General features: G+C 46.2%; 1 protein-coding gene across 1 annotated transcript; it reads left to right on the top strand.

Moving 5' to 3' along the window:
• Nucleotides 1-402: 402 nt before the first annotated feature.
• Nucleotides 403-3,329, top strand: LOC125508024. Its single transcript, XM_048672571.1, has 3 exons — nucleotides 403-1,031; nucleotides 1,548-1,895; nucleotides 2,008-3,329. Exons 1-3 carry the CDS (start codon nucleotides 618-620, stop codon nucleotides 2,635-2,637), a joined length of 1,392 nt encoding a protein of 463 aa, XP_048528528.1. The 5' UTR covers nucleotides 403-617; the 3' UTR covers nucleotides 2,638-3,329.
• Nucleotides 3,330-15,750: the final 12,421 nt, after the last annotated feature.

Below are 15,750 nucleotides of genomic sequence, written 5' to 3'. Positions count from 1 at the left end.
AACTTAAGTTGTGCGGTTATCATGGCTTTACGTCGCTATGAAAACGTATGCAGATAAACATGCGGAAAAAACTCCAACTTGTAAAGCACGCTAATGGTCTAGCTTACACGACATGCATTCAATTAAACAAAGCAACAACATTTCAAAAGAAAAGAAAAAAGCAACAGAGCGACTCTTGCAAACACCATTACAGAAAAACATCAAAATAAAATCAGATCCACTAAAGAAAAATCCTGATGTATCACTCAAAAGTATTACAGTACAAAGAAAATCCCTGAAGTATCTCTCAAAAATCAGAATTTCTGAACATTCCAACATGGCACAGAGAGCAGCGGAGGGTAAGCTCACCAAGGCGGTAACCCTAGCCAGCCGCCCAGTGTGATAACCGCCCCGCGCAGTCCAGTCCTAGTCGCTCAGGAGGTCACACACTCGGCGCTGCGCCTCCAGTCTGCTCCCAGCCCTTTTCCGGCCCAGCCCCCTCGGCTTGGTTTATATTCGCACCCCACTCCACACCCCTCTCTCTTTGTCGCCAACACAGCTACACACTGGCCTGAGGCTTTGTCTTGGGAAGGCGCTCGTGGTCTCGGGTAATCGCGACAAGGTCCCTGCCACCGGCCATGGACAAGAAGCAGGGCTTCTTCTCGGCGCTGCGGGAGGAGGTGGCCCGCGGGTTGTCGCCGGCGCGGGCGCGGCGCAGGGCCGAGGAGGTGGCGGCGGCGAAGGCGGCGCTGCGGTACGCGGGGGGCGGCGGCGGGGAGGCGCTCGCGCCGCTCATGGAGGGCCCGGATCCGGAGGAGGCCGGCGGCGGCGAGGGCGCCGGGCGCGCGCGCAGGGACGGGTGGGGGCGCTGGGTGCGCGGCCAGCTCGCGCGCGCCCCGTCGTCCGGGCCCGTGGCCTCCGGCGGCGGCGCCGGCGCGGCGAGGCGGAACGACCTCAGGATGCTGCTCGGGGTCATGGGCGCGGCGCTCGCGCCCGTGCATGTCTGCGCCGCCGAGCCGCTCCCGCACCTCAGCATCAAGGACACCCCCATTGTAAGAACTCGCCGTTGTTCCCTTCTCTGCTTTGCTTCTTCTTGCTCTAGATTGAGTTCGCTCCGGTGCTCTCGTGAGTACAAATCTTTCTGTCCATTAGAAGATTTGATTATTGATTGTTACCGCCAACTCCTTTTGGCTGGAATTAGTACTACTTTTTTGTTCTCTTATATAAGTTATTATTAAATTGTTCTTTGACGTTTTCCCTGAAATGTGTTCCAGAAACTTGTTGGTTTGTTAGGGGAAACACTGTATAAAAATGAGTTGCTGATTGTGATGGATTCGGCAAGGGTTCATGTATTTGCTACAAAATTGGCATCTGAACATATTGCCACTCTAAAAGGGAAAAAATGGCTTTCCTTGTATGATACAGTACACCCCTTTAACAGATAATGTGTATTTGCTGTAAAGAAGAAAGATTAACCTTAAAGCTGAATGAGCTACTTGCTGTGAAAAATGGTTTTTACCATGGCTTTATAGCTGTTTAACAGCGAGGTGTTGATCTGGTCTATGCAGGAGACTTCGTCGGCGCAGTACATTCTGCAGCAGTATCTGGCTGCCTCCGGCGGGCAGAAGCTCCTCTCTTCAGTCCGCAACTCGTATGCCATGGGGAAGGTGCGCATGGTGGCTACCGAGTGCGAGACAGCGGGGCGTGTCGTGAAGAACCGCATGGCGGCGCGCTGTGCTGAACCAGGCCGGTTCGTGCTGTGGCAGATGGCTCCCGAGATGTGGTACATTGAGCTGGCTGTTGGTGGGAGCAAGGTGCACGCCGGATGCAACGGCAAGCTCGTCTGGCGCCACACTCCATGGCTTGGTGCACATTCTGCCAAGGGACCTGTCCGCCCTCTCCGCCGCTCGCTTCAGGTACAACGCCAGCACCATTTTCACCATCTTTAGGTGGTCTTTTCTCAGTTCATCGACACACTACTGTGCACGAAAACGGAGTTTGAAGATTATTGTTCCTTTTTCTCTATAGGGTCTGGATCCTTTGACCACGGCGAGCATGTTTGCTGGTGCACGCTGCATTGGCGAGAGGAAGGTGAATGGGGACGATTGCTTCATTCTGAAGCTGTGTGCTGATCCTGAGACGCTAAGAGCACGCAGCGAGGGGCTCGCGGAGATCATCCGGCATGTCCTCTTTGGGTACTTCAGCCAGAAGACCGGGCTTCTTGTCCACCTCGAGGATTCTCACCTCACTCGAATTCAGTCCACAACCGGAGGTGATGCGGTTTACTGGGAGACTACCATCAATTCGTTCATCGAGGACTACCGGCCAGTGGAGGGGATAATGATTGCACATGCTGGGCGCTCGGCCGTGACCCTCTTCCGTTTCGGAGAGGTGGCCATGAGCCACACCAAGACTCGCATGGAAGAGGCATGGAGCATCGAGGAGGTGGCGTTCAATGTTCCCGGTCTCTCCATGGATTGCTTCATCCCACCCACTGATATCAAGTCTGGATCCATCAGTGAGACCATGGAGCTTCCGCAGAGTGGGAAGAGCAAGGCCGGTGGTCTTCTCCCGTGCCATGGTGCCAAGGTTGCTGCTCTAGAGAAGGCCGATGATAATGTTGCGTGGAGCGGAGCCCTGCAGCGAGATTGCAAGTGATTTCCTGGTCTGTTCATACTGCTGCTTGCAGTGCTACTGACTCATTTTGATGAATGTAGGGTAGAAAGAGAAGGGCAAAAGGAGGATTTGGATCTTTGAAATTCCAAATGCCCCCTGTAAATAGGGAAGGTTAAGCAGTCACATGGTCTTCCTCTTCCATATCCCTGACCCTGAGGAGAGGCCCTGTGTGAAGAATCCTTTCTGATCTCATTCAGAGATAATGGTGTAGTAGGTAGTCTTTCTGGGTTTTTTTTGCCAGTGCCTGTGGAAGAAGAACCAGGGGTGTTCTCCTCCATCCATCCAGCCACATGATTAACCATCATGGTGGTGGTGCTGCTCTTTCCTTGGTAGCAATACTAATTATCAGAGGCCAGCGAGGAAGGATTTCTTCGTCGGCAGCCGAGAGTGATTTCATCGTTCCTAATTAGCAGTCCAGTGTGCTTTGGTTTGTGATAGTCTCTGGTCAAACTAACTTTTAGGGGAGACTGTAAGGTCGGTCCAGAGTGGTTGTTGCTCATTATTTTAGTGTTCCATATCATGGGTCCGTCGGTCTAGCTGTTTTTTTCTCTCCCTTTCTCCTTCGCACATCTCTCTTTATTTAGTATGAGATGGTGGTGATTGTATTTTACAGGAGCTGCTGATGTATGCCAAAAACTTCTATGAATGGATTGAGGTGTTTTTCCGTTTGTGCACTCCTTCTTCAACCCCACTTTTACTATTACATGCTGAAGTGTTGGTGATATTTAGCTTTGTGATGTGCCATATTGTTAGTACCATAATGCAGCATTAGTGTGGCTTTTTGCCCCCTTCCTGCACTCGGCTTTAGCTTGCAGCATGTTGGGGGCCATGATTCGTTAACATGATGGTATTGGTGCCCATGTGCTTCACCTCAGCTTCTGTACTGTATACAAGTATTATTTCTTTCTTTTTAAGGTGCAATTAGCTTTGCCTCTTGTGTTATCGCTTCCTTTTTGCTCCACTCCATCAGATGCTTCAGCGGCATGCCTGCTACTACGCCTCATGATGGCATCGCCATTGGTTATTTGGCCGTCTTCCATGGTCTTGCTTCCTGTACAATAGGGCTATTGGGGCTTTGTTTTCTCATTGGGAAGATGGGACCAATGCTCTAGCCAAGACCAAAGGACAAAGGAAGAGGTTAAATTGCTCATGTGGTGTATATTCCAACATGTATGGCCCACTTGTCAACCTCACATGCAACGGCATTCTCCGATTCGTAAATCTTCGCGGTGGTCCCAAGCTATTTTTCTTAGAGAGAGAAGGTTGAAACCTTGACCCGTTGCTCTCTATTCTATAGCATCCCCAGCGGCTCGTCTAGAGGGTTGTCTGTATGAGGCAAAAAACACGCTCCAACAGATTGTCTATAAAAAAAATTACAGCTTGATGTTCTCTCAATATCAGTTGTCATTCTTTAAAAGCATCTCTGACAAATGATGTAAAAATGCTGACATACCCAAAAGACTGCAATTTGGGACACTCTGAGCAAAAAAACGTTGTTCCAACAGATGTCCTATCTACAAACGGTGATGATATTTTTTGGGCGGTTTGAAATTTTAGCCTAAAGTGTTGTAAATTGCAGCACTTCTTGCGGCTGGGAACCCAACTGCCACGCTAAAACTTCCATCCGCCCAATTCCGACTGATTCTCGCCGTCGGTCGCCACGCCCACACTTCGGCGACTGCCCCCAGCCACCCTGCAACTCGTTCCCGTTAGCCGTGACAACTGCCGCGACCCCCTCCGCCGAAGCGGAAGCTGGAAACATTACCACAGATTTCGATCGTTCCTTAGCCCTTCCACTGCCCGAGAGGGTCGCCCCACCACCATCGCCAGCCCCGTTCGGAACTCTTGGCAGGGCTGGCGTGCCGCAATGCCGCTATCGAAGTTGGTCGCACCCTCAGCTCTTGGTCCCTCCCAACTGCTGTCCTAGGCAGCCTAGCGACCATCTCAGCCCCAGCAAGCTTCACCGACTGAAATCGAGCTTGGCTCCTAGATCCACCTCCTGACCTTCCCACCGCTGGATCTCATGTTTCAATTACTTTCTGATTTTTTTGGCACTAGTTTCTGGGTATCTGAAAAAGCAACAACAATCGCGATACCCAAATACCTCTCTCCTACCCTATAATCACTCTTACGTCACCAAATTTTACATCGTCTTTTGGAGGTGATGTAAATTTGGACAATCGGTACACATTGTCCAAATATAGACTATTCAATAGACAATTGCTGCAGAGCGTTTTTGCTTTATGTTGTCAGTTTTTTCTACACACAAACATTTTAATAGTTATGGTATATATTAAAAAGAGAGAGGAAAGTGAATATAGACAACAAACATAAGAGCAACTTCAACTGGGCGATCCATTTCGTCCGCGGGCGTCTGTTTGGGTCGGCACGGACAGAAAAGTCGGCCTAACGCGCCGACCCAAAAAGACGCGCGTCCGCTTTTCATCCGCCTGCCGACTCATTTATGTCTCATTTTTGAGCCGGATTTGCGTCGGCGCGGACACGAGATGGACGCGCGCACGCTCACCTTCTGCTCCCCCTGGCCCGCTGGTCGGTGGCAGCCTCCACCATTTCCCTTCATTTTCCCCCAAAAACCCTCTCGCCCGCGCGCGCTCCCGCCACCCGCCGTGGATGACGACCTCGCCGCCGCCGTCGGCCTCGCCTCCCTCGCCTCGTCTGGCATGACAACCGCCCCCTCTGGCAAAGGCAAGCCTCGTGCCCCCCGCAAGGCCGCCGCCGCGCCCAAGCGGAAGAAGACGCTGACGCCCGAACAACGGCAAGGAAGTCGGTGAAGAGGAAGGACCGGAGGCACGCTGCGGACGCGAGGGACGAAGCCATCGCGGTGGCCGCCGTCGCCGCCACTGCGCAGCAGGAGGTCACCAACGCCCTCGTCGCGGTGGCAACGAGGGAGGCGCTATATATGCTAGGGTTAAACCCTAGCCAACACGGCCTCGTCAACGCCGCCGTGGCCGCGGCCAGCATCGGCTCATCCGCGTTCCCTAGAATGGTGCTGCCCGACTCGCCCCACGCGTCGGCAACGCAGCCGATACCCAACTTCCACGTCTACCCGCAGGCCTTCCGCTTCCCCGGGAAGTGCTCGCCAGGGGCGGAGCTACAGGGTGGCCAGGGTGGGCCGCGGCCCACCCTGGGATTTTTGGTCAGGTTATGTACCTACGGATTTCTAACCGGGCCAGGAACAAAATCAGCCCAATAACACTTAGGGATCAATCCAGCGAACAAAGTCATGCCCTCTTCTCGTCCACATCTCGCACAGGAGACAGGAAAACATCCCAGCCGCCGTTCGTTGCCTCACCGGCTCGCCGACCTCGCGGCCTCGTCGGTCGCCGACCGGAGCCCAGGTCGCCTCTCCTTCTCGCTCGGCCCTTGGCTCCACCTCTCCGGTCGCTCCCCCATGGCGCCCTACCATGTCTGGCTGCGCCACTGACCTTGGCCGCCTAACCCTGCCGCCCCGCCCCTGCCTCCGCCCATCGGCCTTCCTGCAAAGCCATTGCCGCTCAGTAACCAGTCTACCGCGGTAGCAAGTGTGCAACCTGATTTAATGTACCGAAAACCCCCAATTTTGATTTAGGGATTGCTTTTTTTGCACTATGCTATCCAATACATGAACTGATGAATAGATACATAAATTTGCACATCATTTTCTGCCTCAATTACATTTATTGATATAAATTAATTTTTATAGCAGACTTGTTGAAGAATGAAGAGGACTGGACACATTGTTTCTCTTTACCAGAGAGAAGCTACGAAGATAGGGAAGAAGAAAAAGGTAGGGAATATGCCAGATATGGGCGAAGAGCAAACCAGAGAACTTCTGTGTATGACAGTTATGGCCGAAGAGCAAACTAGAAAACTTGTGTGTATGACGGTTGTGATTGAAGAGCAAACTCAAGAATGAGCAGTGTCTATGTCAAAAGTGACCATAGAGCAAACTGAAGAGCAAACTCAAGAACTTCTTAAGGTATGTACTATGGTCCATATAGTATGTACTATGTATGCTTCTTTATGTAAAACTTGGACTTAATTGAGATTTTTAGTGTGTTTGTGAGACCATATTGATCTATTTCTATATGATCGGTAACTAGTTAGTCACATGTCATATTTCTTGTAAAAAAAATTGGGCACGGACCGCCCTGATGTCAAATGCTAGCTCCGCCACTGGTGCTCGCCCAAGGTGAGCGTGGTGGCGCCTTCCACGCCCGCGCTTGCGCCCATCGACCTCAACGCCACACCGGTGGCTGGTGGCTCGTCATCCGGAGGCGCGAGCATCATGAACAGGGTAGAGATCATGAAGGTGAATCTCAACACCGCGTCACCAAAGGAAGAGGTCGTAGTTCGAGAAGATGCATGCCGACATACTCAAGTTCGACGACGAGTGACCAATGGCGGCGAGTGCCATCCTTTTTTGTATGCCGACAAGTGTGCTGGGATGACCACGGCCGTGATGGCGTGGTCGAACTCCCGTCCCTTTTTTATGTGCTAGCATGTGTGCCGGCCGCTGGCAAGCGCGCCAGCCAAACTGTGTGGTGTTTTCTGAAGCTGACATTTGTATGTGGGCGCTGGCATGGTGCCCGCATGAACTTTCGGACGACGACATGGCCGCTGGCATAAACTATGGCCGCGGACCTTTTAAAAAAAATTGTGCGCGGACATGAAATGGGTCGGCGCGTTGGACGCACGGCCGACCAAAATCTCAAACGGGGCGGACGCCGAGCAGGCGGCCGACCCAAACGGATGAAAAGCGAACAAAAGCGCCGTCCGTTTAGGTCGGCGCGTTGGAGTTGCTGTAATTGCCGGAAAATTGAAAGATTTTAAGAGAATCACTTTAGACCACTTTCTATATGAAAATTTAGACAACCAGATTTAGACCATCTGCTGCTGGAGATGCCCTTAACCATCGGCTCAAATTGTTTGCAAAAACCAGTTGCATCTTGTTCAGACCCGAAGAAAAAACAACTACTATATCTTCCAATCTGAAGTGATGCAGGCATGACGGAAGAGGATCAAAGACGCATGGATCCAGCAAATTTCTGCAGCTTTTGGCGTGTTGTTGCGGTGGAAGGACCACACACACCGCCGTCCGTCCGTAGGAGCACTCGAAGGTTAGTTGGTTGGTTGTTAGGGACAGAGACCGCTTTTAGACTTGACTTTGAACAGCGAACCCCAATCACTCACACAATGGGTGGCGGTAGGGCACCCCAAACCGCATTACACATGCAAATGCAAACGCAAACGCAAATGCAGTGCACTGCTCTACCACCCCTCTCTCTTTTTTGACCTGGTGGATAAAGCCTAAAGGCAGGCATATGCATGCAGGGTGTGTTCGATCAGGAAAGACTAGGAGAAAAAGTTGTTGCCGCCTTTACCCCTCTAGTGCAATTGCAGGGTGCTTTGTTCAGTAACATATTCCGTTCCATTCCATCCATCCATGGCATCTTTCTTTCTCACCGTACTGCATGCACATGCATGCTGCATTGCCGGTGAGAGGATAGAGATAGAGAGAGAGAGGGGAGAGAAATTACATGTGGTACTTGAAGCGGTTGGTCAGAGAGCTTAGGCCCAGATCAAGAAATGCCCTGAGGTTAAAGGGCATTGATGGTTAAAATTAATTTTTAACTGGTGAAGCTGAATTCTGCAGGCGTTTGGCTGTAAAGCGCAGGGATGGCTAAGTGAGTGAGGAGCCCACGCAGAAAGTTGGGCCTGATCTTTGCAGCCTGGGAGTGCCTCAGAGATATCATCGGAGACCGTGCGAGAAGACGTTGAATGAACAAAAAAAAAAGATTAGCTTGAGCGCTTGTATGATCTGGTCAGAGGTAAATACATCCGAAATCATAAAACTTGCATGCGATGGTTAGTTTGATGCACAAACTTGTAAAATACGTATTTCTGGTCATCAAACTTGCACGAGCATTCATGTGTGGTTACATTTCATGTACACGCTGTAGCATGGTCTATGTGACATTCCATTGTGGCCAGGGCTCACTGTCATTCGCTATAGCATGTAGATCTGTAGAGAAGCCTTTGGCTTTTTTTTATTTTCGCATTAAGCCCCTAAAAATAAAATGAAAAAAGAAGCGATATGGAGTTTTGAAGCTGCAACGTGCCCTGGTAGTCTCACGTGGACAACCGCCAGACTACTGATCATTCATGTCTGTATAGCATGACTAATTTCTGTATCATATAAACATTAACTGAAAATAAATTTTACAAGAAATGTAACACGGAAAAAATAAGCACCGTGGCTCGACCATGTGACCTTGTGGTCAAGGTTAACTAAGATTACCACCAACAACACAACACGTCCAGATGTAAGAAAATAATTTATATTCTTGTGTTTGTGACATTCAAAAAATATTTATGTGTTACATAAAAAGGTATGCGACATTTTAAAAAGTTTCAAAAACTTGTATTTGAAAAAATGTTAATCAACACAACACGTCCAGATTAACATTTTTTCAAATACAAGTTTTGAAACTTATGTGTATTGAAACATATACTCCATATGATACACATATGTTTTGATGTTTTAAATACTCCAGTATACATCTAAATACTCCAGTATACATCTATGTTTGGAGTATTTAAAAAAAATACATGCTTAATACTTCTTAAACATATGATTAACATTTTTTAAATACAAGTTTTGAAACTTTTTTCAACTATGTTTTTAACATTTTCGGATGGTATGAAACATTTTTAAGCTACACAAACAGTTTTATACATTGCATAGACATTTAAAAAATGTCATGACCAGTTTTTTGGAATGTACGAACATTTTTAAAATGCAACGTATCATTTTTAATTACACAAATGTGGTTTACAATGTTTAAACATTTTTTTAAATGTCAAACACCTTTTTTTGTAACACATAAACATTTATTAAATATCACAAACACAATAATATTTTTTTTTCTTACATAGAAGAAGAAGGAATAACAACATGAAAAATATTTATCCCATTTGGATACGTTGTGTTTTCGAAACCCGGTGGTAATCTTAGTTAACATTGACCATGAGGTCACATAGTCGAGCCACGGTGCTCCCTTTTTTGAGGTTACATTTCTTGTAAAATTGATTTTTTGGCCGTGTTTATATGATATAAAAATTATTTGTGCTACCTAGACATGAATGATCATCGGTTTGGTGGTTGTTAACCTGAGCCTAGTAGGGGCACGTCCCTAGTTCGTAACCGAACCATTCCTTGTTTTTTCATTTTATTTTAGGGGCTTTATACGTAAATAAAAAATCATTTTATTTTAGGGGCTTAATAAGTTAAAAAATAGGTGCATAATACGTAAATAAAGAAAAAGCCTGCAGATCTACCATACGTCGCGGGCTTATGGTGGGCCCTGGCCATGCTGGCATGCCACATAGGCCACGGATACGTCTGCATATATGGAATGTAACCATACATGAACGTTTGTGCAAGTTTTATGACCAGAAACACGTATTTTACAAGTTTATGTACCAAACTGACCGTCACGTGCAAGTTTTATAATTCATGGTGTATTTACCTCATCTGGTCATGCATGAAACTCAACGTTGTGTAAGTGTGGATGTATCAGTACAAGAGAAGTCTGAGGGTTTGGAATCGATACCAACTTTTTAGGGGGAATGATTGGTGAGTGGCGCATGCGTGCATGAAGATCAACCGGCGGATCAAAACACGAATGAATTCGGTGCAAAACGAGGACCCGGAGGCTCTTTTGCAAACTGGATAGCACTAGCGTTGTGGAGTAGCAGCAAGCGGTATCCTATGCAAATGCAATGCAATGCAACCACCACTGCTGTAGGCATTGGATACTGCTAGGCCAGATCAACAAAACCCTTTTCCCCAATGCTCTTGCGCAAGGTACTTGTTTGGAATTGGATCCTCTTCTTTAGGTTCGTGTATGAACGATAGCACTGGTCTACCATGCATCTCCTTTGCTGTGGTGGTATGTACAGGAGAAGATCATGGCGATGAGAAGATGAAACAGACAGGAGCGTTTGTTTTTTCTTGGGTGCGGTTTGGACAATGAAGCCATAAAGATTACGCTTAGTGAAATTCGGCCGGCACCGTCTCTTGGGCCCATAAAGGCCTGTTTGTTGATTTTTTTTGTTAAGACACCTAACCGCTCGGAATGAGCGGTTAAAAGAACGCTTCATTTTTTTGCATGGTATATGTCTCTCATTTATATCATAAAGATTATAGTGTAAGCCACGTAAATACCGAACTGATAAAACTGAAAAGACAGTAAAACGTTAGCCTTTGCACAAAGAAAAACCAACCAAGAAGAAAATTTAAAATTAAGACCAATGAATCCTCTAAGCTTGACACTAACGCCCAACACTTGCCTCTAGCACCACCACAGTAGTCACCAAAGAAAAAAATGACGGATCAACTCCTCACTCGAGCTCGACGCAACTCCATCACTGATATCCAGCTTTGCGGACCTACAAGGTGGCTCATCAAAGGTGAAACCATTACCATTGAAGGAATCAGGCTGATGCAACACCCCGAACACGCTATCAAACTACAAATCTGGCACCCCGCATGACTAATGCGGCGGAGTAGGAAAGCATACCTTCCATCCACGAACCACAAATCTAGAACATGGTACACCATCTTCCAGATGCCGCCAATGCAGACCACATTCTGCATCCGCCCATGGTCTACCCCCCAAGATCTGTGTCGGCGCCGGAGCAAACGTTGTCGCAACAGCGGAGCCCGAGGACACAAGTCCACCACGAGGATGACGCCACCGCCACGCCATCCTTATTTGAACAGACTGGTTTCAAATCCATCCTTAACCATAGGACCAATCGCCTCATCAGGGAAGGATTTGAAAATTCTTTATTCAGCGTCGTCATCGCCGTCGTCAAAGTCAGGACGATGAACAGACTAAAAACATAAACTACTAGGGTCTAAAAAATGATCCACACACGTGGATCCGGCGATCCCCTTCATCACCGACGGCTCCCCCGGAGGACGGCAGCAGAGGAGACTCTCCAGGCGAGAAGTTGAGATCGCCTTTCCTTTCTTCGGGAGCAAGAAAGAAAAGTGATTGGTTCATGTATGCATGTTCCATCTTCCATGTCATCTTTGCACCGTGGCTTCATCTACACCTTGTTTTCCTTTTCTTTAAAAATTGATCATCTGCATCTTAGTATTCCTTCCTTGCCACTTAAGACAAGCAAAGATTTGGGGAAGCGCCAAAGGCGTAGTTCGCTCTTTTTAGATAAATAAAATCACAAGGCCATCTTGTGCTAATCATATGTCACCATCATGCATCCGTACCGCACATATCTATGGCTCTGCGAATAGCAAGTTTGAGAAATACAAAAATAAGATAGATACAATAATCTGAGGTCCGTGTTTGGAATAAAGGAAAATATGTTTGGTTAAGAGCCCGAGAGACCCAAGCGGAACTCCTCTTCTCTTCTCCCCGTGATATGTTGAGTTGTTGGTGGTGTGCTTCTTGCCAGCCCTATAAGTCGTTCTCCTCTTCTCCATGCAAAAGATGCAAAATTGTGGATATTTGTTATAAAAATTCCCATAGAAAATTTTCATTTCATACCACTTAGAACGAAGAACTAGTCGTTCTACCTTTGCTATTAAACTTTCCACAGAAATTCGAAAGGAATGGCTATTAAATGCCGCACAAAAAAGAGAGGCTATTACATAAGAATTTTCGGAGGAAACCAAACATGAGATCCTCTTGTGTTTTCTTCTCTCTATATGAATGATAGCGCTAGTCTACATGGCATCTTCTTTGTTGTGGTCTTATTTACATAGTGCTGGCCTGATGGATACACGTGTATATAGTAAGTACATTTTTGTAACGAAAGTATGGATACATGAGTGATGGGCCTGCTAGGGAAAAAGAAAGTATAAGGGAGTGGTGATGCTATGCACAATAAGTTGATCTGCAAAAAGTTGCACTGGCATGCTTACACGGTCTTTTTCATATTATTGAAGCCATGTCATAGCTAAGTACTTCCACTGTTTCTAAATATAAGTCTTTTTTAGAGATTTCAATATATGGACTACATACAGATGTAAAAAACATATTTTAGAGTGTGGATTCACTCACTTTGCTCCATATGTAGCTCATATTAGAATCTCTAAAAAGACTTATATTTAGGAAGGATCTCACTTTGCATAACAAATGTCTATGAAATATCTCCACAAATTCTACAATTCACATGATTTGCCATGGGTAAAACTTATCTCGGAAACTTACTTCCAAGACAAGCTGCAGACCAAAAGCAAGGTTGGCTCGTTTTGGTGGAGAGATATTGCAAAATCAATTCCCCTTTATAAAGGCATTACCAAATGCACTATTGGCAAGGATAATACCATCTCTTTTGCAAGACAGCCAGACATCGCTCTTAATGCCTTACTTCAGGAAAGCAATTAGGTGAATCTTTTCCACACACACCCCTCTCAAATCAAGCATTTGATCAGTTAATACAACTCCAAACACTGTTACAAGCTACACACTGCAATGATCAGAATGATACTTGGAATTATAAATGAAATTCCTCCACTTTTTCATCGATAAAAACATATAATTTCATCAGGTAAGCCCCTTCTGCGCACCACATCTTCAAGGACATACTCCCTCCGTCTTTGAAAGAGTGTACTTCCAACTTTGTTGGAAAGTCAAACTTTTTTATGTTTGACCATATTTGTACAATAATACACCAACATTTATGCCATCAAATTAATAGCATTAGATTCATGATACAATATATTTCCATCATATACCTACTTGGTTTCTCAAGCATTGATATATTTTTGCATAAACTCGGCCAAACTTTGAGATAGTTTGACCCTCCAACAAAGTTGGAAGTACACTCTTTTAAGGACGGAGGGAGTATGGAGCGGTACTGTCATGCCAAGATATAAAATCTTCTTCTAGCTTTTATTACATAACAGAATCCACACAAGAAGTTTGCTGCACTCAAAGGATTTTCATCTGCAATCTTATAGCTGTGCAATCTGCACTACTCCATCAGATGAGACAATCTTACATCTCTTCTGGGATTTCCCTTTTGCACAAGACTGTTGGAGCTCAACTCACTTAATTCATAACAGAGGAATATCTGTCATAGATGAAATCACCCAAAGTGCACAAGCTCTGCCCACGAAGTTTGCTCTCACCATTATAATCATGGTATGCTGGCACATTTGGATGCAACGAAAATAAATGCATCGATCTTTCAACATCAGGTGCCAACTATTCTATCCTGGAGATTTGCAATGAGAAAAGACCTTCTGCTTCTGACACACAAGATCAAGGCGTAGCATGCAGACAGTTTCAGAAATTGGACAGACACTCATCTTAGCTAAACCCCATTAGTTTCATGATGCTGGATAGAACTCGAATTGGATAGGCGCTGAGCCATGTATATTTTTTTCTTTATGCTTGTACATATTTACTTTATTTTTGTAAAATTCATACCGTAGAACGATTGTTCTACGGTCTTTGGTTCAAAAGAACTTATATTTAGGAATGGAAGGAGTACAAAATTGATTCCCCTCACAAAAAAGTAGAAAATTGATTCCCAAGAAAAAACTAAGTAATAAATTTGTGTTTATTTAAAGATAGTATGACTCAGAACTGAGAAGATCATGGTGATTTTTCTTTTTGAATGAGCGCATCGGGGTGATCACAAGATGAAACAGACATGAGTATTTTTTTTCCCGGGAACAGTTTGGATGACGAAGGCATAAAGATTTCACTTGATGGTGTAGGATCGAAAGTATGTCTAGAGGGGGGGGGGGTGATTAGACTACTTGACCAAATAAAAATCTAGCCTTTTCCCAATTTTAGTTCTTGGCAGATTTTAGCAACTTAGCACAATTCAAGTAATCAACCTACACATGCAATTCTAAGAGTATAGCAGCGGAATGTAAAACAATTGCATATGAAGGTAAATGGAGGAGTTTGGAGGGAGCAAATGCAATGTAGACACGGAGATTTTTGGCATGGTTCCTATATGTGGTGCTATCGTACATCCACGTTGATGGAGATTTCAACCCACGAAGGGTAACAGTTGCGCGATTCCACGGAGGGCTCCACCCATGAAGAAGCAACCTTGTCTATCCCACCATGGCCATTGCCCACGAAGGACTTGCCTCACTAGGGTAGATCTTCACGAAGTAGGCGATCTCCTTGCCCTTACAAACTCCTTTGTTCAACTCCACAATCTTGACGGAGGCTCCCAAGTGACACCTAGCCAATCTAGGAGACACCACTCTCCAAGACGTAACAAATGGTGTGTTGATAATGAACTCCTTGCTCTTGTGCTTCAAAAGATAGTCTCCCCAACACTCAACTCTCTCTCACGGGATTTGGATTTGATAGAAAGAAGATTTGAGTGGAAAGCAACTTGGGGAAGGTTAGAGATCAAGATTTATGTGGTTGGAATGGAATATCTTGACCTCAACACAAGTGTAGGTGGTTCTCTCTCAGAAAATGTATGTTGGAAGTGTAGGCATGTTCTGATGGCTCTCTCCACGAATGAAGAGTGAGTGGAGGGGTATATATAGCCTCCACACAAAATCTAACCGTTACACACAATTTACCAAACTCGGTGGGACCGGATCATGAAACTCGGTTGGACCGATTTGGCTCATAATGTGACCGTTAGGGTTTTCGGTGGGACCGACATGTCAACTCGGTGGGACCGATGTCATTAGTGTTAGGGCATAACTTAATCTCGGTGAGACCGATTACACAAACTCGGTGAGACCGATTTTGGTAATAGACTAACCAGAGAGTTGGTCAGGCAAACTCGGTGGGGCCGATTTGCTCATCTCGGTTGGACCGAAATGTTACGAAAGGGAAACAGAGAGTTTGCATTGCAATCTCGGTGAGACCGATTACGGTAATAGACTAACTAGAGAGTTGGTCAGGCAAACTCGGTGGGGCGATTCGCTCATCTCGGTTGGACCGAAACGTTACGAAAGGGAAGCAGAGAGTTTGCATTGCAATCTTGGTGGGACCGATCGCTCATCTCGGTTTGACCAAAACGTTACGAAGGGAAACAGAGATATTACAATCCCATGTGGGTGAGACCGAGATC

The sequence above is a fragment of the Triticum urartu genome, chromosome 5, assembly GCF_003073215.2.
Source record: "Triticum urartu cultivar G1812 chromosome 5, Tu2.1, whole genome shotgun sequence".
Taxonomy (NCBI): Eukaryota; Viridiplantae; Streptophyta; class Magnoliopsida; order Poales; family Poaceae; genus Triticum; species Triticum urartu.
Note: the sequence above shows the minus strand (reverse complement) of the source record. Positions and strands in the feature narration are given on the sequence as shown.

Bases quoted from the DNA above. Each gene is read 5' to 3' on its own strand.
- LOC125508024 (XM_048672571.1), top strand. From the start codon at position 618: ATGGACAAGAAGCAGGGCTTCTTCTCGGCGCTGCGGGAGGAGGTGGCC. The intron at 1,032-1,547 runs GTAAGAACTCGC...TGGTCTATGCAG, and splicing joins GCATCAAGGACACCCCCATT to GAGACTTCGTCGGCGCAGTA. The intron at 1,896-2,007 runs GTACAACGCCAG...TTTTCTCTATAG, and splicing joins CTCTCCGCCGCTCGCTTCAG to GGTCTGGATCCTTTGACCAC.